At 36.7% G+C, this 23,024-nt stretch overlaps 1 protein-coding gene across 3 annotated transcripts; it reads left to right on the forward strand.

The window, feature by feature from the left end:
• On the forward strand, nt 13,821-16,029 carry LOC109850533. Of its 3 annotated transcripts, none has more exons than XM_020420552.1 (3): nt 13,821-13,923; nt 14,358-14,856; nt 15,120-16,029. In XM_020420552.1, the coding sequence occupies exons 2-3, from the start codon at nt 14,452-14,454 to the stop codon at nt 15,885-15,887; spliced, it is 1,173 nt and encodes a 390-aa protein (XP_020276141.1). In that variant the 5' UTR covers nt 13,821-13,923; nt 14,358-14,451; the 3' UTR covers nt 15,888-16,029. The 3 variants fall into 3 exon arrangements, with proteins under 3 accessions (XP_020276141.1, XP_020276143.1, XP_020276142.1); XM_020420554.1 differs by having other exon boundaries at nt 14,420-14,856; XM_020420553.1 differs by lacking the exon at nt 13,821-13,923 and having other exon boundaries at nt 13,934-14,856.

The raw sequence follows: 23,024 nt of genomic DNA on the forward strand, positions 1-23,024 counted from the left end.
TCAAATTCTCTTCAGGAAGTTCTTACAGGCATGTCCTTTTTTAAGAGGGAATCAATTAACTCTTGCTGCATGCTACAATCTGCAGTGAAAATATCTATCATGCTACGAAAAAGATGGTATATAATCTTAAACCATTATTTCAAGAAGAATAACTTTTCTGCGTGCCTTTTTTATACCAAGCAGAAAATATCTATACTGTTCAATTGGTTATTCGAGGAAAAAGAGGATTAGTTCCAAATGATTGCTTTAGTCTGGTTTTTATTGCCATCTTTTATCTGGTTTTCGTAGGTCCAAAGGGTGATACTGATCTTGTATAGCCTTTATATGTAGTAGTCTGGCCTTAGAGTTTCGTGGGTGATCTTGATCTTATTCTTTCATCCAATTTTGTTAAGTGTCATGATGTGTCCTTTTTAATTCCATCCGACCAAGTTCTTTTAGCCTTGTTTCTAATCATCTTTTGTCGTAAGAACTATAAGCTTATCACTTCTCTTAACTGGTGCATCGGGAAAAGTTAGTAGTTCAGTGTAAAATGCGTTCCCAACTCGGACAACTACATAAGAAACTAAAACTTCCCTCCTTATCGAACAAAGCAAAGAGCATTTCACTTTTTATCATCTCATCGCAATGTATCTCCTCTTGCCCCTCATACCCTCTTAAGCAGCCTCCTTCCCTGCTGACGGAGAAGAAGATGAAGAGTGGGTTCGATGATAGGGTTGACGAGTATATTGATCGTACTAAGGGGACGATGAGGAGTGGTTCTAGTACTGGGAGGGTGCACAACTCTAATTGAAATGATGTGTAAAACTTGCATGTACGTATGAAGGACTGAACGGTTTCCGTTATGTAGCTATTGATGATTGTAAGGTTGATCTTTCTGTTTTTGAGTTTATTTGTATTGTATGCGATGTGAGAGATATCCTTCTGTCTCAGTTAGCATCTCAGCGTGTATATGTAACATAATTATGTTTGCAGATGCAGAGTTTGCACATTTGGTTGATTGGGGTGGGGTGGGGTGGGGTGGGGGGTGTTTCGAGGAACCAAACACAAACGCTGAGAGAGAAAGTCAAACAATGCAAAATAACAACACAAACACAAACAACCAATTTTACATGGTTCGGCAAGTTGCCTACGTCCATGGGGCAAGAAGAGAATGTAGTTTTCACTAATAATAGATGATGAGAGTACAAACTGAGATTATAAATCACTCAAAACAAACCAACTAATCTCACCAACAAAGCTCTCAATCTCTCAAATAATAACACTAACCAATGGCTCAGGAAAATCTCTCTTTTCTGTGCTCCAATAACCCCAAAAACAATCCCCACAACAGCTCCCCAAGAAACCCTAAAACGTGGTTACTATTTATATCAAACAACAATCCCAAACAGAACAGGAAACCGCAATCAGGCCCAAACCCGACTGGCGGTCGACCGCCGAAATCGTCGCGACCGCCGAAATCGTCGCGGTCGACTGGACAGAACGGCAGAAACTAAAAAAATGCATTACAGGGTCCGCGGTCGACCACACTTGACGTCGTAGTCTACCAGCCAGAAAACCAAAAAACACCCTGTAGTCGTGCACGTTTGCAGTCGACCGTGCCAAAGCTGTCGGTCGACCGGTAAGCACCCAAATGTCTGTCTGCATCAAATTTCCTGATCTTCTCCAATGTTTTCACCGTTTCTACAATTCTCCACCTCGGCGAAGTTTTCTCAAAACTGAATCGACACCAACCAAACCAAATGTTCCACTTGTTACGTCCAGTACGAAGTGAAACAAATTCACGACAACGGACTCAATCCACAACAAGTCAAGAACCCAAACGAGAATGCGAACAAACTCCAAATGTCGGTATCAACTCACCAAACCGACTGCATCATAAATGACTGCCTACGTATCCTCTTGCCTAAGAAATCAAGTCTTCACATAGTTCACCAAAATGGCATCCAGAGGCCCTCAATCCAATAAAAAAGTTCTTAATTTTTCACCAATAAATCTGCGGCTGATAGCTCTCCCAATAGCCCCAAAGTGAAACAAACCAAACACCTCCACCTGAGGTGAACCAACGACCATATCCAAATCCAAACTATGTCCACCACGTGCACTCGAATTAACCAACTCATCATCTGTATCCACATCAACATGATCCCCAATTTGTGTCACCTCAGCTGGAATTCCAAATGATACAGAATGATCTGGAGTACGTGGAGTAATTTCCACCTAATGTGGAGTAGCATCACCCTCCATCCGTTGTGATATCCTAACGATCTGATCAACACTATCCACCTACCGAGAGTCAAATGTGACATACCTACTCAGAACAAAATCATAAGTCAATACCTGATAATCAAACACGCCTCTGAATCTCAAATGTGCACTCGGATCAAATTTTACATCCCCGATGTGATAATATGCTGGGCGACTAAACATCCGAAGCAACCCAATATCTGAAGCAGCTTCACCAGATCCAAAATCTCTAAACGCAGCAGTCGGCAACCTATGACTAAAATAACCCAAATATGTCGAAGCCCGAACACCAAAACCAATGCTCAACATCAAACGTCGATTCTTCTCCAGTAAGGAACGACCCATCAAAACTGTCATCTCATCTCATCGTCCTAATGTTTCCTCTCTAATGAAGTGTCTCAAACTATCGTGAGCTCGACAAAAATACAGAAAAGAACCTTTACCAAAAACAGAACAATATGTTACCTTTCTGCCAATACACTTCCTACATCTGTTGTTGACTAATATGACTTCATACCAACGGGACTTGGTTACAACCCACAAATATCTAGAACAGTCCCCAACACAGGAAACCAAATACCTATTATCTCCCAATGATGCCTTCTTAGAAGGCCCCCAAATGCCTGAATGAACACCACCTAGAAGACCCTTTGCTCGGTGAATAGAAGTGCCAAACTCCACATCGGACTTCTTGCTCATACCAATGTGCTCATAGGACTTCAAATTGCAGGTCAAAGCACTCCTCAATAATCCATGCACGACACCAATAATCGAATAACTCAGCCTCAACAAACGTCACAGTCTAGCCAAATCCAAAGAACTCGTCAGCTCTTTACCAATCATCGTGCTTCCAATCAAATTATATAAATTCTTCCTCCTGATGCCCTTCATCACAATCATAGACCCAAATGTAACCTTCAGAGATGCATCCTCTAAGGCCACCCTATAGTTTGTTGCCTCCAAAACTCCAAGTGAAATGATGTTCTTGTTCAATTGAGAAACGAACCTTATTTTATCCAACTCCCAAATCACTCCGTCACACATCCTAATATGAACGATACTGATACCACCAATAGGACATTCATGATCATTACCCATGAGCATAACATCCCTTCTTTCTAACTCCTGAAAGCTGGAGTACCAATCCCTTCTAGGGCAAATATGGTAAGAAGCACATGAATCCAATATTCACTCTGTAGAGTTTGCAATACAAATTGACAGTAGTGCAGGGCATGAATAGCCCAAAGAATTTGAATCTTAATTATCGTCACTAGCCTTGACAATATTCATCTCTGAAGCTTGAATAGCTTTCTTCTTATTCTTCTCGGCTCGATCAACCAACTTTGGACATTTGGCTTTCCAATGTCCATCCTCTTTACAAAAGGCACACTAATTCCTACGAACTCCAGGATGTGCCCCTATAGACTGCGACCTCCTATTTCAGTTTGAACTCTTTGCTCTTGCAACTAATGCCCCCGTTACCGGCTCAATTGAAGCGTAATGACCGTGAATTTTGATACTAGTTAAATAATTTTTTTGGTATTTTAAAATATTAATTATTTTTTTAAAGAGTATTTGTATTTTTCTCGATTTTTTAGAATTTTCTATAATTTAAAAGTTCAAATTTTATATTTATTTAAATGATTTTGATATTTATAAATTAACTTAGTGCAGTAAAAATTTCTAGAATTAATCTGTTATGTTATCGATACGATTATGTATCATTTTGAATAATACGTTGTATTATTTTTACTATTACGTATTATTTCGTATAATATGTTGTATTATTATTACGTATTATTTTGTACAATTTGTTGTATTATTACTATTATTGTATATTATCTATAGTATTAGTATAACTGGTACATTTTATTATGTAAATAATTTTCTCATAGTTATTTGATTTTAAATGTAAGTAATTATATTTTTTATTAATTATTCTCGTTTAATTGTATAATTAGTTGTATTATTTCTACTATTGTACATTATCTGTTGTATTAGTATAACTAGTACGTTTTATTGTATAGATAATTTTCCCAAAATTATTTGATTTTAAATGTAAGTAATTATATTTTTTTATTAATTATTCTCGTTTAATTGTATAATTAGTTGTATTATTTCTACTATTGCGTATTATCTATTATATTAGTATAACTGGTACGTTTTATTTTATAAATAATTTTCCTATAATTATTTGATTTAAAATATAATTAATTATATTTTTTATTAATTATTTTCCTTAAATATCTAAACCCTAACCCTATATATATATATATATATATATATCCTCTTGTTCACGTTTTAACAGACACCCATGCAAGCAGGAGTTGATAAACAGTTCTTGCGTTTATTTTCAAGAGAGCTGTAATTTTTATTTTTGTTATTTGAATTCATTTGTAAATGCTTGAAGTTTTAATGAAATCGATAATGAAGACGACTTTCGACGAAAACACTCCCCAACTCAGATCGGCACCATCGAACCCATTGCCGATGTCACCGACAGCCGCAACAACCCCCGCTGCTCCGTTCACGCCCACGAACCCGAGGCAAGATCTCACCTCTCAATTAGAGTTTTTATACCTATTATTAATTAAGTGCATAGAATAGATATGATATAACGTGTATATTGTGATTATTGGTGTGGATTCGTTTGATGAATAGTATTAGATAATATTTACATAATAACAATGAGATGATTTCTTCTATAAATATATCTATGAATTAATGAACATGAAATGACAAGTTTATATGTTATAAGTAGATTTTATGAGATATTTTAAAGTAGTTATGATGAGAAATGTTTTTTAAAGAAATTTATTCTGGAAAAGAATATCGTTTTTGAATTAATTATGATCGTATAACTGATAGCCGTAAAGCGCGATATTTCATGTGCAAAACGATCATGGTTTTTTCAGTTTCCTTTTATCCTATTATTATGTTAGAGATTACCTAATTACTGATAGCTTGCATGAGAAGTTTGGCAGTAGTAAGATATTAATGAGATATGATTACATACGTATTCATGCTGTTGTAGACACTGTTCATACTTTTCGTATTGTTCGTAGTTACTATTCATATCTTACGATCTTTATTTCAATATATTCGATATACCATGATGTTGTTGCATAGAATTAGTTTTATTTATTATCTCCTTGTTGTGATTGAGAGCCCTTAGTAGTTCATGACTTAGTGGCCTCATGCATCATGAACAAACCTAGTGACATGTGTGGTTGTGTTGACTGAAATTAGGTGGTAAACCAGAGTTTTAATAGAGATTTTGATTGTGACTTAGAAAGAACGAGAAGAGTTGAGATGGGAAAGTCTTGGTTCGTTTGATCGAATGTGATTGTTGACTTATCTTTCAGACTCGCACCAATGACATGTTTCGTCATGGGGTTGGTTTGTTGGACCAAGTGACCTGTTTTGTCACTTGGGTCAATGACCTATTTCGTCACCTGAGCTTTACCTGAGTTCGGACCAGGCCTAGATCGGATTGCGTGTAGTCCTCTAGCCGCCTGTTTCGTAGGATTGGATGCACGTAGGGGATTATGAACAATCAATCTTCCGGTAATACGAACTTGGACCTATTTAAGATGAGGACCAGTGAGTTTTAGGATGGCTAGTATTCGACCTGGTTACCGTATGCAGTTAGCTTTATGTTTATCATGTTTTAGTAGTGAATTTGCATGTTGATTTTGTTGGATTTCCAGTTGTACGTCCCTTTGTCATTTTTGTTGTTGTATCGTTTTTTGTATTGGGTTTTTTCATTCGTTTTATTTTTTTGTGGGGTCTTACCATGTGTTATGCATGCTGACGTACACCTATTTTTTCTGGTGTACCTCAAACTTAGAAGAAAAACATATCCATCTTGGAGATGTGCTAGAGCCAGGATATTCTCAGCAGGAGTGTCTTGTAGATAGAGTTGAAGAATAGGCCAAAGTTCAGTTATTGTTTCTTAGTTGATGGCCTTAGTTTAGTTTTCCTTTCTTTTCCATTGAACGATGTTTTTATATTTCTCTAGTTTTTAGTTGTTCAGATTTTTATAAGGGCATGTGGACCCAAACTTTATGTTTTGGATGATATTTACTTGTGATATGGATATTTTGTTATGAGTTTGTCTATTATATTCTTACTAACTGTGATAAGGGACATGTGCATTTGCATTTATTTCATGACGTTTAGCGTATTAGGTTGAGGAGAAATGTTTATTTTTATTTATTCTCCTTAATCTAATATATCGCGGGCTTGTTCACGTTCCGATTCCCTGGTATTTTGGGAAGCGGGGCGTGACATGAAGTCTCCTTATCCTTCTTCCGAAGCTGATAATTCATAAGTACAGCGGTGACCTCACTATACTGTAGGCTGTCTAAAAATCACAATAGATAGCTTATCCTCCATCAAACACCGATGATGGAAGTTTCAATCTGACGACTTCTAGAAGGCTACAATTTGAAGACTTTCACGTAGATCGCTGAAGGTTACAATCTGACGACCTTCACGATAACCGATGAGAGCTCTAGTTCAACAGCATTCACAATCAACATCGGGAGTTACAATCTGACGACTCTCATATTCTCAAGGAGCCAAGACGAAGATTACAAGACAATGATCTTTGCAACGCTATGACAAAAGAGATTACTTTGTGATAATCTCTTCAAGACAAGACGCGGAGGTCCTCCCCGTGTGTCAACATCAAAACGCTGGGGTCGAACCCGCGTTACAATATCAAAACGCGAGGGTCGAACCCGCGTTACAACATCAAAACGCTGGGGTCGAACCCGCGTTACAATATCAAAACGCCAGGGTCAAACCCACGTTACATCATCAAAACGCTAGGGTCGAACCCGCGTTACAATATCAAAATGCGAGGGTCGAACCCGCGTTACAACATCAAAACGCTAGGGTCGAACCCGCGGTACAACATCAAAACGCCAGGGTCGATCCCGCGTTACTACATCAAAACACTGGAGTCGGACCCGCGTTACAGCAAGCGAAACATGAGCGACTCTCGCGTTCTGGATGTTCAGTCAACACCCAACCTCGCGTCTCAATCCTAAGACGCGAGGTTAGGGTCCTGAACGCCAACGTGGGCGTTTGACTCATTCAAATATGAGTCGAACGGTTTCAGAACCGTTTTTCCCCACGATCTGAGGAAATCACGCCCACTTAGGAGCGGATTTAGAGGGCAGTTACACCCCTTAATCCCCTATAAATATGGGTAAACTCAACTGAGTTAAGGGTTGGCTGGGTTAATCGGAGAGGCTGGCATTTTCGGATCTGAGAATTGGCAACAAGGTTGGATTTTCTTGGCTTGGATCGACCACTGGAGACAAGCTTTTGAGGAGATCGGCATCATCTTCTAACGAAGATCATCTTCAACTTCAGCAACAGGGAGCCTCTGTCCTTGGCTTATAACCGACTTTCGGTTCAAATCAACTCTTTTTCAAGAGTTAAAACTCGTTCAGAGTTATCAACTCATCAAGAGTTTCAAACTTGCCACGCAAGTTCTCCACAGCGTCAAATCGTGAGGAGAAGACATCGTTCCAGTGAAGCAAAACATCGGATCGTCAACGGAGAGCAAACTCGACGCAAGCACTCGAGGGAGGCACTCCATCGCCACCGTGAAGAACCCAGTTTTAAACAAAGGAGAGAATCAAATTCGTTCTCTTCTCTTTTGTAATCAAGTTGTAATCGGAATTAAAGGAATACAAGTCAATTTTCTTTATTCTTTTCATTGCAATTTTCCCCACTATACGAAAGAGATGCTTTCCTATTAATCAGAGTAAGGACGAATGTCTCATATTCCTTGTCGGACAAGGAACTCAACAACAATGCCTTGTCATCTTTTTTAATCATCACATCTACATTCGCCAAATCCACAAGAAGCTTCGTGTAGTGGTTCATGTGATCGCCAATGGAGGTCTCTTTCTTTAATTGGAAGCGATAAAGCCTCCTCTTCAAATGCAAGTGATTTTTCACACACTTGGTCAAATACTTGCTCTCTAGGATCTCCCAAATCTTCTTAGCCGAAGTCTCATTGATCACACCATATTTTAGATCTTAGTTAAACAAGATCTAATCACACCACACACCGTTCGATTCATCTTCTTTCAAACCTTTTCCTTAATGTCATCCGATTTCCCGTCCAACTTCAATGTATCTTTTAAATTTTACGCGTTGAGCGTATCCAAGACTTCACATCTTCAAAGACTAAAATTATCAGTGCCGTTAAACTTCTCCACGTCTATCTTCATAGAGTGAATATTTAAACTTTGGACGGTCTTCACGTCGGAAATACGCTCCACAACTCCTTCTTTCTCGAGCATCTTTTTCAAAGCACCAACAAACCAATGCGGAACAAACGAGAAATAGATCCAAACTGAAAAGAGAGATTTTTATCTCCAACTGAAACTCTAACAAGAGCCTCCGAAAGATCTCACCCCACACGACGGTAGACAAGATCCACAATAGTAAAAAATCTCACATTTATCATCAACTGAAGCCCTAGACGAGCTTCCAAAGCGATCTACTCCTCCACCTAACCCAAGCGTAGTCAAATCTCTGATACCACTTATTATGCGTGGAAGCCACCAATCGTTGTGCTTCGAGGAACCAAACACAAACACCAAGAGAGAAAGCCAAACAATGCAAAATAACGACACAAACACAAACAACCAATTTTACGTGGTTCAGTAAGTTGCCTACGTCCACGGGGCAAGAAGATGATGGAGTTTTCACTAATAAAGAAGGAGAGTACAAACTGAGATTTCAAATCACTCAAAACAAACCAACTAATCTCACCAACAAAGCTCTCAATCTCTCAAACAATAACCCTAACCAATAACTCAGAAATATCTCTCTTTTCTGTGCTCCAATAACCCCAAAAACAATCTCAACAACAGCTCCCCAAGAAACCCTAAAACATGATTACTATTTATATCAAACAGCAATCCCAAACAAAATGGGAGACCGTAATCAGGCCCAAACCCGACTGGCGGTCGATCATCGAAATCATCGCGGTCGACCGGACAGAACGGTAAAAACCAAAAAAATGTATTACAGGGTCCGCGATCGACCGCACTTGACGACGCGGTCGACCGACCAAAAAATCGAAAACACCCTGTAGTCGTGCACGTTTGTGGTCGACCGCGCCAAAGCTGGCGGTCGACTAGCAAGTACCCAAATGCCTTTTTGCAATAAATTTCCTAATCTTCTCCAATGTTTTCGTGGTTTATACAGGGGGTGGATTATTTCAATCTGTTATACTTAATTGTATTACTGTAGGTTTTCGTGCATATATTGAAGTGGATAATAAGACTTCTCAATTGGTGATTTAATTAGGAAATTTCAAAAGAATTAGCAGAGGTGCATAAGAAATAAAATGTGAACATCCATAAATGGCGAAAATAAGGTGAAAATAAATCATACTCTTTTTAAAAGCATGAGTTCGGGAAAATCTTTCAGTAGACAAAAATACCCTTGAAATTTAAATATTAACCAATTAAGTAAAAATAAATTGATAAATTGATGAATTCTTATTGGATATACATAGTATGAAGATAATGATACAATTTAAATTGAAATATAAATCTAAATAAAATTATTAAATGCTAAATTTATAAATGCCTACAAAATAAAGGGCGTATATACAAAAACCAAATAAATTAATAAGACAAATAATGTCTGCCCCAAAGGTCGAACCCAGGAATAGCGCAGACCTACAAATGTACATAATATGGATGAGATAATTACAAAATCCATCAAACAAATTAAAGAGACAAAAATCATTCTAAAAATTATAAAATAGAAAAATTAAGGAAAACAAAAATCATACTTTCTTTAAAAGCACGAGATCGGGAAAAGTTTTCCATAGTCAAATTTATCATGTACTACTTTAAAATCATGAGTTCGGGAAAATCTTTCAGTAGATAAAAATACCCTTGAAATTCAAATATTAATCAATTAAGTAAAAGTAAATTGCTAGATTGATGAATTCTTATTGGAGATACATAGTATGAAGATAAGGATACAATTTAAATTGAAATGCAAATCTAAATAAAATTATTAAATGCTAAATTTATAAATGCCTACAAAATGAAGGGCATATATGCAAAAACCAAATAAATTAATAAGACAAATAATGTCTGTCCCAAAGGTCGAACCCAGGAATAGCGCAGACCTACAAATGTACATAATGTGGATGAGATATTTACAAAATCCACCAAACAAATTAAAGAGACAAAAGTCATTCAAAAAGTTATAAAAAAGAAAAATTAAGGAAAACAAAAATTATACTTCCTTTAAAAGCACGAGTTCGGGAAAAGTTTTCCATAGTCAAAATTATCATGTACTATTTTAAATATTTAATTTAAATTATAATTTATCTAATTATAGTTATATCATATCCTAATATCCCGTGAACTATCTATAGCTCAATAATTTAAATAAGATTAATAAAATATATGAAACAGCTTCGTGGTATCAGTTTATTACATGAAGTATTACAAAAAACAAAAAGTTTTAAAAATTAGACAAAATATATACTCTCAAAAGTTTAAAATTACACAAAATAAAAAAATAAAATTTTAAAACTTGGCAAAGAAAAGAGTAATTGTTTGATATTCTTTTATTGAGATATATAAATGTAACTTATAAGTTAATGTTTAGTATCCTTTTTCAGAATCTAAAAAAAGTCAAGTTGATGCTCGTAAAAAATAGCAATAATAACAAATTAAAAATATCCAGTCAAATAATAAAAATTTTAAAAATATATGATAGATTAAAATTAATGTTATTTTATAAATTAAAGTAACTACAAATAATTTTATCCATATGTTAGAGCAGCAAAAATACATAAGTATCATTAGTTGATAGAAAACTAAATTGCAAAAAACTAATAAAAGACTATAATATAATAGCTTGATATTAATTGATTATAATTTATAAATATTTATCTCTAATGGTAATAATACTTATATGGTAAAAAATTATAAAGATTTGTGTATGGAGAACTATCAGAAAATTTAGAGATATCCTTCAAAAGAATCAAGCAGTTTTCATTTCAAACGGAATTTGGAACGTCCATGAATCACTTCAAATAACACTAACATAAATTATATTTATGAAAGAAGCACGACTGAATCCCCCATGAAGAATTATATGGAACAACTTTGTTCTAATCAAAGAAACATTCTTCATGGAAGATAAAAGAAAAATTATTATGCCATGACTCTACGTAAGCAAAAAAATATAAAATCTTCATTTTTCTTTTTCTTATATAGTATCACAACCCTGCGTGTGACTTTATTTAGGGGTATGGCTACTAACGAAGGATCAATTTTTAAAGACATGATCAAAGATAATGATGTAATAACATTATTAGATTTCAAGATCTCTAAATATGAAGGTAATATATTTAATTACTAAAATTCTTATTAAATGTCACTAAATATAAAATTCACCTCATATATGTCTCAAATTTATAGTGGAGATATGCATGTCACCATAAATTGCATCAATAATATATATCAACCCAAATATACAAATTACTGAAGAAGCAAGAGAATAGTAAGTAAACCAAACAAACATCCATATAACACCGTAAAAAATATTATTATTTAAAGCTAATATGCAGCACTCTTTCAGAGTAAGCTGCCAAGACAAAAGCATCTCCACTAAGGCTCTTTATAAATACAATATAAATTTAAATTATTAATATATACAACCATTATAACATTCGAAAAAGGTATGATCTTAGAAAACCTACTCTAAAATTCATGCAATTAAACCTAAGAATAATTTACCAATATATAGACACACTATAGCACCTTTAAGGTAACGATAACTATCATTTATAATACAGTTGAGTTGTCGTTCTATGTTTGGAAAGGCTGCAACAAGAAAATGGATAGAGATGTTAATAATAAGTGTTCAAATGATAAATGTCGTAGAATCATCGATGATGTAGAACTAAGGTTAAGTTATATCTCTTCTTCATGAAATAAATATATTAAAATTAAGTATTAATATTATAATCTAAAGAAAATTAATAATGAAAAATATAATGTATTTAGTTCAGATCCTCTTGGAAAATAACACAGATAAAGCAAATGTAACATTATGACACATCAGAAATTCTTATTGGATGCACAATAGAAGAATTCATTGCAGAGGAAAAAGAGGTAGCTCATAACCTTATTTAAGTAATAAATTAAAAGCATAAAAAATTTCATATATATAGAATTAACTTTTATTCTTATTGAAATAGGAAAAAATTAAAGTCCGTATTATCATAATTTTGTGTTGGACATAAGAAATATATTCAGCTTCTTTGTAAATTTAGACGAGAAGACAAAATATGAATGAGCCCAAGGAAAGATAACATGCTCTAGCCTCATATCACAGTCAATGTAAACAATGAAGAAACTACTCTAGAATTGCCCAGGAAAAAGATAAAGATGAAGAATGATTGATCTCGACTCAAAAATAAAATAAAACAGAAGCAATAAAAGATAATGTTTTGTGAATTGTTATAGAATAATTTAATGTTTTTAGTAAAATTAGGAATCTTTAGAATGGATTTTCATAAACTATTTTTAGTGCTTTTATATGCATATTTGGATGCTTTTATCATATAAAAGTGTACTATAGTTAGCATTAATGTTTAGTTTATAATTTTTTATTAATAATTTTTTGTTATTTTAGCCCACTTTAAATCAATCATCTTGGCTCGTTGGTTTTATTATTCATCTTCCTTTTATAATGTAATTTTTGTAAATGTTTTCACTTTCATAACACTATACTTCCTAAGGTCAAACTCGGTTTTATGCCCATCCAAATGAAATAAAAATTTAAATTGACTTTAGATTATATTTATCTCCTAACAATTCAACTATCAACATAAAAATTTAAACTGGGTGTAGCCTATTCAAACAAACATCAAATAAATATATAATCAAAGTGTAATCAAAGAATAAATTTTAGTAAGAAAATAAACAAAAAATACCTAATCACTGTATTTAACCACGTGCATTGCACGTGTATAAAATCTAGTAAATAAATAAATAAGAGAAGTATTTTTGTTTTTGTTTTTTTTTTTCTACTTTGCTCACGCTGTGCTATGATCAACATTTGGATTTCAAATCACTGCAAGTCACAAAGAATTCTAGTGTTGAGGATTGACTCAGGTGTCTCTCCCATTTAGACTATTATAAAACAGCATGAATTTTTTTTTTAAGTGATGGGTTAGATAATTCCGCCATATATAATCCATTAATGCGCACTATAAAAACAATCAGCATGACAGTGCACATATTTTTTTTTAAAAAAAGAACAACTAACTTTTTTTATTGTGAGAGCGGCCCATTTATTAATAAGGATACAGCCCACTTAGATGGGGGGACAACCAAGGATAAGGTGATAACAAGAAGACTGGAGCCCAGCTATCGTAGACCGTCCGATTGAAATTGGTGGTAGTTACGACAGATCGACCGGTTGAGATTCGTCAAGACTCGACCCAGATTAATAGTGTATACATTTTATTACATTATTATTATTCTTATACAAGTCTCATTTAATTTCCGTAGTAAGAATATTACTACTGAAACCGAGAGAATAATAATCGAATAATCTCCCATTTTATTCTTCTCTTTGAGACTTTGATCGATCGATTTTCCCTAGGTCAGTGCAATTCTCTTCAAAATTACTCAATGTCCTAATTTCAGTTTTTTTTTTTCAGTGAAATCACCTAAAATTGCTCACTTTTAGCCTGATTTGTTGATTTTTTTTTTGCTAACTTTTTAGCTTTGTTTGGTGATTTTTGCTGACTCTTTAGGTGGTTATAGCTAATATCTGGTAGGTATTGATATGTGAGAGTTAGGTGATGACGAATTATGAGTAATTTTAAAGAATATTTGGTGATCGTAACTCTGTGTTGAACAGTAATGATTGATTATGAGGATTTTATGTCCTGATTGATGATATTTAGTGATGAAATTGCTGGTGGATTCAGATCAAAGTCTTCTTTGATGATGTATTGATTTTGTCATACTTGAATGAAATTTATTTATTTCCAGTGATATTTACTCAATCGCATTGAGCTGGGTTTGGTTCAGGTCATGTCAACTACTTGATCGAGAATTTGATTCAACCCTCACTTTGTTCCTTCCCAAATTAGGGTTTTGAAAATTGCATTCTAATGTCAATGCAATGAAGTTCAAGTTTAGTGGAGGGAGTAAAGTGGAGGCAGTTGATACGAGGGAGGCGACCGCAGGCTCTTGGCGATGTGCTGAAATCATCTTGGGGAATGGTCGTGATTATAGTGCTAAATATGATCATTGTTCGCCGGAATTAGATTTCTCTGCGGAGAGAGTACCGAGTAAAGATATCAGGCCGTGCCCTCCTTCTATGGCGGGCTTAAGGAGTTGGGTTCTTGGTGATGTTGTTGAGGTATTAGAGGATAGTTGTTGGAAGCCTGCACAAATCTTGAAGGTTGTTGGAGAGAATTATTTTATCGTTAGGCTTCTTGGATCCTCTAGAGAGGTTAGAGCATTCAAATCCAATCTCAGGTTGCAGCAATCTTGGAAGGACAACACATGGACCATGATTGAGAAGGTAACATTATATTATCCTTCTCTACATGTTAATCAATGCAACTTATTTACTTCTCCTTCCATTTCTTTAGATGGTTAGCTACATTTATTCTTACGTGTTGTATTGGATCAATATATGCTAAGCTAAATGATTGAATGCTTTAGATAATCTGTTGTGTTTTATTTTAGCTTCTCCGCTTATGAAAGTTTCCTCTAAAACTGTAGTTTGTTCATGTTTCGCTACAGAATCTGAGTTTTTTTTTTTTTTTTGATTATTTTTTGCAGGAATATGGAGAAGATTATGATGAAAAGGTGGGCAGTTTGTCCAAAGTAGAGAAGTTTAAAAGTGGGAAAATTCAGTTATGCATGAAAAGATGTACAGGCAATGATCATTTTCTTAACAAAAATGATTCTTCAGTTAAGGAAAATTATCAGGTTTCCTCAAGAGTCATGAAGAAAAGGATGAAGTTGTGCTCGCATAATTTCGAGGAACATACTGGAGCCACCAAAAAGATGCGAACAGTCATGGAGGGAAAGCATCAGAAGACAACTGCTAGCTATTTCTTTCAACTACCGCAAACGGTAGATGCTGTTAATTCACCAAAAATTATGTTTGGTGATACATTCATGCATGATTCCTTCGAAAATGGTAGAAGCCAGTTTCCTGAAATGGGAATGCACGGGGGAAATCCAAATGATGATGTTGTCCAATTTAGCGTAGGGAGTTTCAAACCAAGTTATTCTGAAAGCTTTTCATCCTCAGTTGGGAGTTCCAGTCCTAGCTATAGTCCATTTAGGTCGAGGATGCCTCTTAAAACTGGTTCAACTCAAGATTTGAGCATTCATTCTGAGGATGCTGAAGGAAGATTGGGAGGTAATATTCATCCATTGGAGTTAAATGCTTATCGTTCTACCTTAGTTGCATTGTATGCATCGGGGCCATTGAGTTGGGAGCAGGAAGCTTTGTTGACTAACCTTCGCCTTATGCTCCATGTAACAAATGATGAACACTTATTTGAGCTAAAGCATTTAGCAACTATCAAATGTAATTGAGTTCAATTTAAGACATTCCTTGGTTAAAAAGCTCATTTTATCATGTAACATCTTTGTGCAAATCGTTGCATGGTTTTGTAAGGTCTAAATTTCCGGAGCTAAGAGTTAGACAGTAAATTACTATGACAAGTATTTTTGTAGATGGTATAAGTTTTATGACTAATCATGCTGCTGTTATTTATTATATTTAGTAATTAGTTGGCTAATCAATTTCAAAGTGCTTGGAAATTCCTTAAACAAATAATGTTCAGATTGTTTTTTTTTTGAAAACTCCTAAGGCTAGCTATGGTAAGATCATTCTGATGTAGTCGACTATTTGTATTATGTCTCATTGTAAATAATATGCTTTTGTCAACTTCCATATTGTCTGATTTCTCCTAGAGAATGTTAGCAATCATTGTTGGGTTTTTCCTTTCAAACATCATGTTTGATTCTGATGCGCACTTATCAGGGCCAAAGATGGAGGTATGTGGACAGTGGCGTAGCCAGGAATTTTTCTTACCCTGGGCGAGTTGGCGACAACGAGGATTTGGTCGGGGCGGTCGTCGGAGAGCTTGGGATTGGCGTCGATGTTCGAGCGGTCGAGGGCTTGCTCTGGGAGGCGAGGAGGGCGTCGGCAACGGCGAGGATTTGGTCGGGGCAGTCTACCCTGGGCGAGTTGGCGACGACGAGGATTTGGTCGGGGCGGTCGTCGGAGAGCTTGGGATTGGCGTCAATGTTCGAGCGGTCGAGGGCTTGCTCTGGGAGGCGAGGAGGGCGTCGGCAACGGAGAGGATTTGGTCGGGGCAGTCGTCGAAGTCTCGGAAAGCTTGGGATCGACGTCGAGGCTCGATCGGTCGAGCTGTCGAGGCTCAATCGGTCAAGCCGTCAAGGGCTAAAGGCTTGCTCGGCGAAGAGAGGGCTCAGAGCAGAGGCGTGGCTGACAATTTGGAGGCCCGGTTCTATGCAAGATGGGCAGAGGAGCTGAGGCGGAGGGGAGGAGGACAAGGAGGCGATGGACGGTGAATGGGGAAGGTGGCGGAGGAAAGGGAGGAGGAGGCTTGGAGGGCGGTTGCTGTCGGCGGGGACGAGAGCTAGAGGTGGTTACGGGTCTGGATCTAAGAAGTGGAGCGGGGGAGTAGGATTGGAAGAGGAAGGCGAGGCGGCGATGCTGGCGGCGGGATGAGGATGTGGTGACGAGTGGAGAGGAGACATATCAACAAACAGATAGCGGTCGCTAGTAAAATCACCCACTAAACAACTTTTCAAGAAATAACAAAAAACAGAAGGAAGGAGGCTTCACTTACTCAAACATCCCAATCTTCAACCAAAGCATCGATACAGTTATTTGTTAAAAAAAATTAGGCGGAGCAGAGATTGGTACTAATAACTACTAATAAGACCATTAAGCATTAAGCTCTAAAATTCCACAAAAAGTAAAAAAAAAAGAGAATCTCGATCACATACATACCAGCAATTTCTTAACGAGCCCTAGACTCCCAGCGTGGGAAGCGAGGAACAGAGCGGAGACCTCAGTCCTGTACTCCTCGTACTCAACCATGACCTCATCGGAGACCTCCTCTCCGATCACGACCTCGGCCTTCCTCCCCTTGAAGCAGACGGCTCCGGCGAAGTTCACGTCAACGGCGGGATCGACGAGGCACTCCGTTGCCGCCTTGAGATCGCTCTTGTGGGTCGCATCGACGAGCCGCTGGGAGACCTCGGACGGACTCATAGACTGGGGGTATTAAAAAATTTTCCATTTTCTTGCCCTGGGCAGCTGCCCAGGGCAAGGCCTTAATAGCTACGCCCCTGTATGTGGAGTTTATTTCTGCAGGGTCATGATGCTGGTGAACCTGTGTAGGAAGTGGGAAGTGGTTACACCCATAACCGCATAACCCCTCCATCATGGGTTAGTTATAGTAACTAAACATGCCCAAATCAAAGACTACAAAAAATCCTCTCACTCGTGAACAGTAACATTCTCTTGTGAACAGTAACCGAGAATGATTATGAAATTATAGTCATCAAAATAAGAGAATTAAAAAGAGGCATTTGAGTTGTGAATCACATTTCCGTTTCGTCACTGTAAACGGGAGTTCGACGGCGATTATTGTGGAGTGCGTGAATCTGGCAGATGGCAATAAATATTCTAAAACGCTTCGAATCGGTAACATTTTAATTCCGCATTTTCGATTCGTTGGTTATTCTCTAAATCTAACATTGGTATCAGAGCCATGAGGTTAGATTTCGTGCTCTTGGATTAAATAAAGAGCATTCATATTTCTTGATATTGATATGCCCTTTAAAAGAAAGTTTGTTAGATGTTTAATGACAAGTTTTAATATACTTGTTACCATGATCTTACATTCGCACGAACGATAGATTATACAATTTTGATGATCTCTGCAAAATTTTGCTTGAAGCTATCACATCATGTGGTTTGAGATATATTTATTTTTGAATTTTAATATGTTTTTGAATAACCTGATGTTTGCAGTCATATATCTATCTGGTTATTAAGTTATTTGATCGGTTATAAATTCATATGCGTAGATCTACATGAGAGCTTTCCATCGACATATTATTTGTATTTTTTGGACTACCGGTCGAAAAGTTATGTTAATTCAAAGTTGAGATGACGCAACAATGTTTATGGTGCAAGGTTGAAGATGATATGTGGGTTTTGCAATTCGACCCCTAAAATTTTTTTATTGCAGACACAGTAAAATAACAGTTTTTACTAGGGCTGAGCATGGTTCGGTCCAAACCGAAAAAACCGACCGAACCGACCCGAACCGACCCGAAAAAATCGGTTTTATGAGTGGGGTGGTTCGGGTCGGTTTGAAAATTTTTCAACCCGAACCGACCCGAACCGACCGAATATAGTGCAATACTACCCATTCTGATCTCAAACCCTACCCGATCCGTCCCAAAAGAGTCAAAGACTCAAACCCTAGACTCATTTTCTGAATCATTATGGGTTGAAAACAATATCATTATATCAGTGTTTAATGCTTCATAATCTCCTACTTTGTTGATATCTTTTTTTCTTTAACACAGTTTGTTGTTTGATAAGAAGTTTGATGAAGTTAGAACCGAACAAACCGAACCGAACCGCACCGAACCGACTTGCAACAGTTTGGTTCGGTTTTGATTTATAAGCGGTTCGATTCGGTTGTTCAAAATTTGATAAAAACCGAACCGAACCGACCGTTGCACACCCCTAGTTTTTACTAAATTACACATAAGCCCTTTTGTTATCAGAAATTTGTAAACAGTACCAGAATATGGATTGTGTAAAATTACAGCGAAACCCAGAGTTTATGAAAACTTGCAAACAGACCTAATTTTTTGGTGTAAACTTATAGTTTAGTCTAAAACATATCTGTTTTTTTGCAAACAAACCCAGTTTATGGAAAATTGTAGTTTTGACCCATTTTGGGATATTTACAGATCTGACACAATTTCTGAAAAACTACAGTTTGGCTCAATTTTCTATAAAATTACAGTTCTACCCAGATTTTTTTAATTAATTGCAGTTTGACACTATAGAAATCTGTAACTTGTTATTTCATAGCATGTTTAGCATAAAATTAATTTTTTCTGTAAATTAATTGACATGCTTAATTATTGTTTTTTAATTAGCATGCTTAATAACATGTCACGATATATTTTTGAGTGGGAGGTTTTAGGTTAGTAGAATTTTTTTAAAGAAATTTTATCACTTAATTCCTAGATTTTACGCACAATTGAATGATTAAATAATGTTAAAACTTTGTTAATGGGAGATGATTGGATGTATTACATTTCTTTTGATTTCATGAGTTGGTTAGATTATTATTAAATTATTCAAGATAATGCAGCAAATTTTTTTTATGAATTGTGCTAGTAATTAATTTTGTGCCATTTATTATGTTTCTAGTTGATTATGGCTGCTACCAAGAGCATTGTTGTTGACCTCAATAAGGGGGAACTGAATGAAAAAATTTATGATGTTTGGCATCGCAAGATTTAGTATCTCCTCGAGGAGCAAGATATGCTGGAAACTATAACATAATTAGTGATTGAGACTGAATTGGGCAACACTACGCAGCATAAATGTGATCATGAAGCCTTCCAAGCTCGGAAGAGGAAGGACTGTATTACTCGCATATTGATGCTGAGCAGCATGAGAGATGATATCATCTGCGTTTTGAGAGGTATCGGTCAGCTATGACAGTTTGGGATGATGTTAAGCTTCAGTATGATGAGACTTCCACTACTAGACAGCTAGCTCACTCTTAAGTTTAACGGTTATAAGAAGCTCCATGATAACTAGATGATGCAGCATCTTACTGTTATATCAAACATGATTAGCGAGTTGCGAGCGGCAGGGTGTGAGCTTTCTGATGAACAATAGGTAGGGGTGCTAAACCGTATCCGTATTCGAGGAAATATCCATAATCGTATTCATTAGGATACAGATATGACTACTCAAATCTATAACCGATAGGATATGATTACAGATATGGTTTCGTAGTGAAATATCTGTATCTGTATCCGAAATATCTGAATACATATTTGTCATACTATTATGATAGTTTCGATTCTTAGATTATGGATTTATGGTTAATTTTGATGATCAAGATGTCTAATCTTAACTTTTCAGTTATAATGAACATATTAACGAGCTCTTTTGTCTCACATGAACTATGTTTTTCTTAATACTATGTAGTTTTCTCATATTTGTTTTGTATCCGCATGCATTGCCGCTTATATATCTGTATGTATATCCGTAACCGTATTCGATTTTAGCGGATATGATTATAAATTTTTCTTACCGAGATATATCTGTATTCGTATCCGTATCCGAGATGGGTAAGCGGATATGGATATGGTAAGCATCATATCTGAGTCATATCCGGACCGAATGCACCCTTAACAACAGGTTTAGGCTGTCATCCGTTCTCTAGCTAGCTCATGGGAGCACATGCGGGTTAACCTCACCCATAATGATAACATCAAGACTTTTCATGATGTTGCTCGCCATGTGGAGCTCGAGTAGGATCGCCTTCTGACTGAGAAACCTAGCGGGAAGGCATACATGACTGAGACTAGCTCGCACAGAGCATTTGGTTCTAAGCGTGGAAGAGGCAGAGGTGGAGCACCTAAATGGGGTAAAGATGCTGGACTGGATCCTAAGAAGGCTAGATATGCCAAGCACAAGCGTGCAAAGCGTAGTGGCAAGAAAGACGAGACTAAGATGACCTGTCACAATTACAATAAGTTGGGTCACTTCGCTCGTGAGTGCACTAAGCCGTAGGTGTGTGATACAACGTCCGGCTTTACTATATTTGTTAGTAGTTATTTGATGCTTGCTGAAACTACTCCTATTTGGACTGTAGACTCAGCAGCAACTGACCACATAGTGAGATATTGGACAACCTACGTGGAGTGTCGTCAGATTCCAATTGGAGTTAGACGTATTTACATGGGAAACAACTCCAGCGTAGAGGTCCTTGGGATCGACACCTGCAAATTAGATTTGCAAGGTGGACACGCGTTGTATCTTCATGACATACTATATGCACCTGACATCCGGCGAAGTCTTGTTTCAGTTCTAGTCCTTCTATGTTTAGTTTTTAAATGTGTGTTTAAAAATGGTTGTGTTATGTTATATTTGGGAAGTAGTTATTTATCGTTGTCGATATTTGACAAATGGTTTTATGGTGTTGGACACTATTTATATTTGTAACAATATAAGTAGTTGTTTTTCTTTTATTACCTCTTCTAGCAATAATGTCTGTAATGATTTAAAATGACATGTTAGATTAGGACATATTGGGCAAGAGAGAATGAAACGATTAGCTCTAGAGGGTCTTCTTAGCCCACCCGCTAAAGTTGACTTGGCTACTTGCGAGCATTGTTTGGCTAAAAAAAACAACTAGAAAACCATTTGGTAGAGCTGTGAGCCACAATATCTCTGCAACTTATGCATTCGGACATATGTGGCCTAATGAATATGAGGGTAAGACATGGTACATCATATTTCATCACATTTATAGATGATTTTACTCGATATGGTCATGTCTAGTTGATCTCCCACAAGTCAGAAGCATTAGATTGCTTCCAACACTATATTATATTGGTTAAGAATCAATTAGACAGAAGAGCTAAAGCTCTTAGAACTGACCATGATCGTGAATATCTATCTAAGTAATTTAATAAATTGTGTGATGAAAAAGGGATAGCAAGACAATTGACTATTCCTAGAACTCAGCAACAAAATGGTGTTGTAAAGAGGAGGAATAGAACCCTTCTTGACATGGTTAGATCGATGATGACGCGAGCTAATTTACCTATATGGGAGATGTATTATTGACTGCAGTCTACATTCTTAACCGTGTCCCCTCTAAGTCTGTACCTTCCACTCCACATGAACTATAGACCAGCGAAAAACCTGATTTAGGTCATTTGCGGCCATGGGGATCAGCATCTTTTGTTCACCAAACTTCTCATAGGTATGGGAAGTTGGGTCTAAAAGGAAAGAAATGTATCCTCATTAGATATCATGAATATTCTAAGGGATATGTTTTTATTGGTGAAGATTTCGATGGAAGTGTGACAGAGTCACGAGATGTCATCTTCCTAGAGGAGGATTTTTCTAGTAGAAGTGAGGTAACTAAGGATTTCCACTTTTATGAATTGGAAGTCTCAAATTCTGTCACTCATGATAAATCAGTTAACAGAATAGATAAAATTCCTCATGTGGCTAGTGGGAGCGGCACATCTGGTAGCCCAACTCCAATAGAGCAAAATCAAGTGGAGCCTCAACCACGTAAAAATGCTAGAGGTAGGATCCCTCGTTGTCATTTTGAGATTGAGAGGGAGGCATTCATGATAGTTCCAATGGATGATGAAGAGCCTAAAACCATCCAGGGAGCTCTTGCAGGCCCCACTACTAGGGAATGGGAAAAACAACCATGTTTGGGACTTGGTTGACCTCCCGCCTGGGGGTAAAACAATTGGGAATAAGTGGGTTCTCAAAATCAAACGCAAGGCAGATGGATCTATTAATAAATATAAGGCTCATCTTGGGGCTAAAGGCTATACTTAAAAGGAGGGAATCGATTATGAGGAAACATTCTCACCAGTTGTTAGGTTCACCTCGATTCG

The sequence above is a fragment of the Asparagus officinalis genome, chromosome 7 (assembly GCF_001876935.1).
Source record: "Asparagus officinalis chromosome 7, Aspof.V1, whole genome shotgun sequence".
Taxonomy (NCBI): Eukaryota; Viridiplantae; Streptophyta; class Magnoliopsida; order Asparagales; family Asparagaceae; genus Asparagus; species Asparagus officinalis.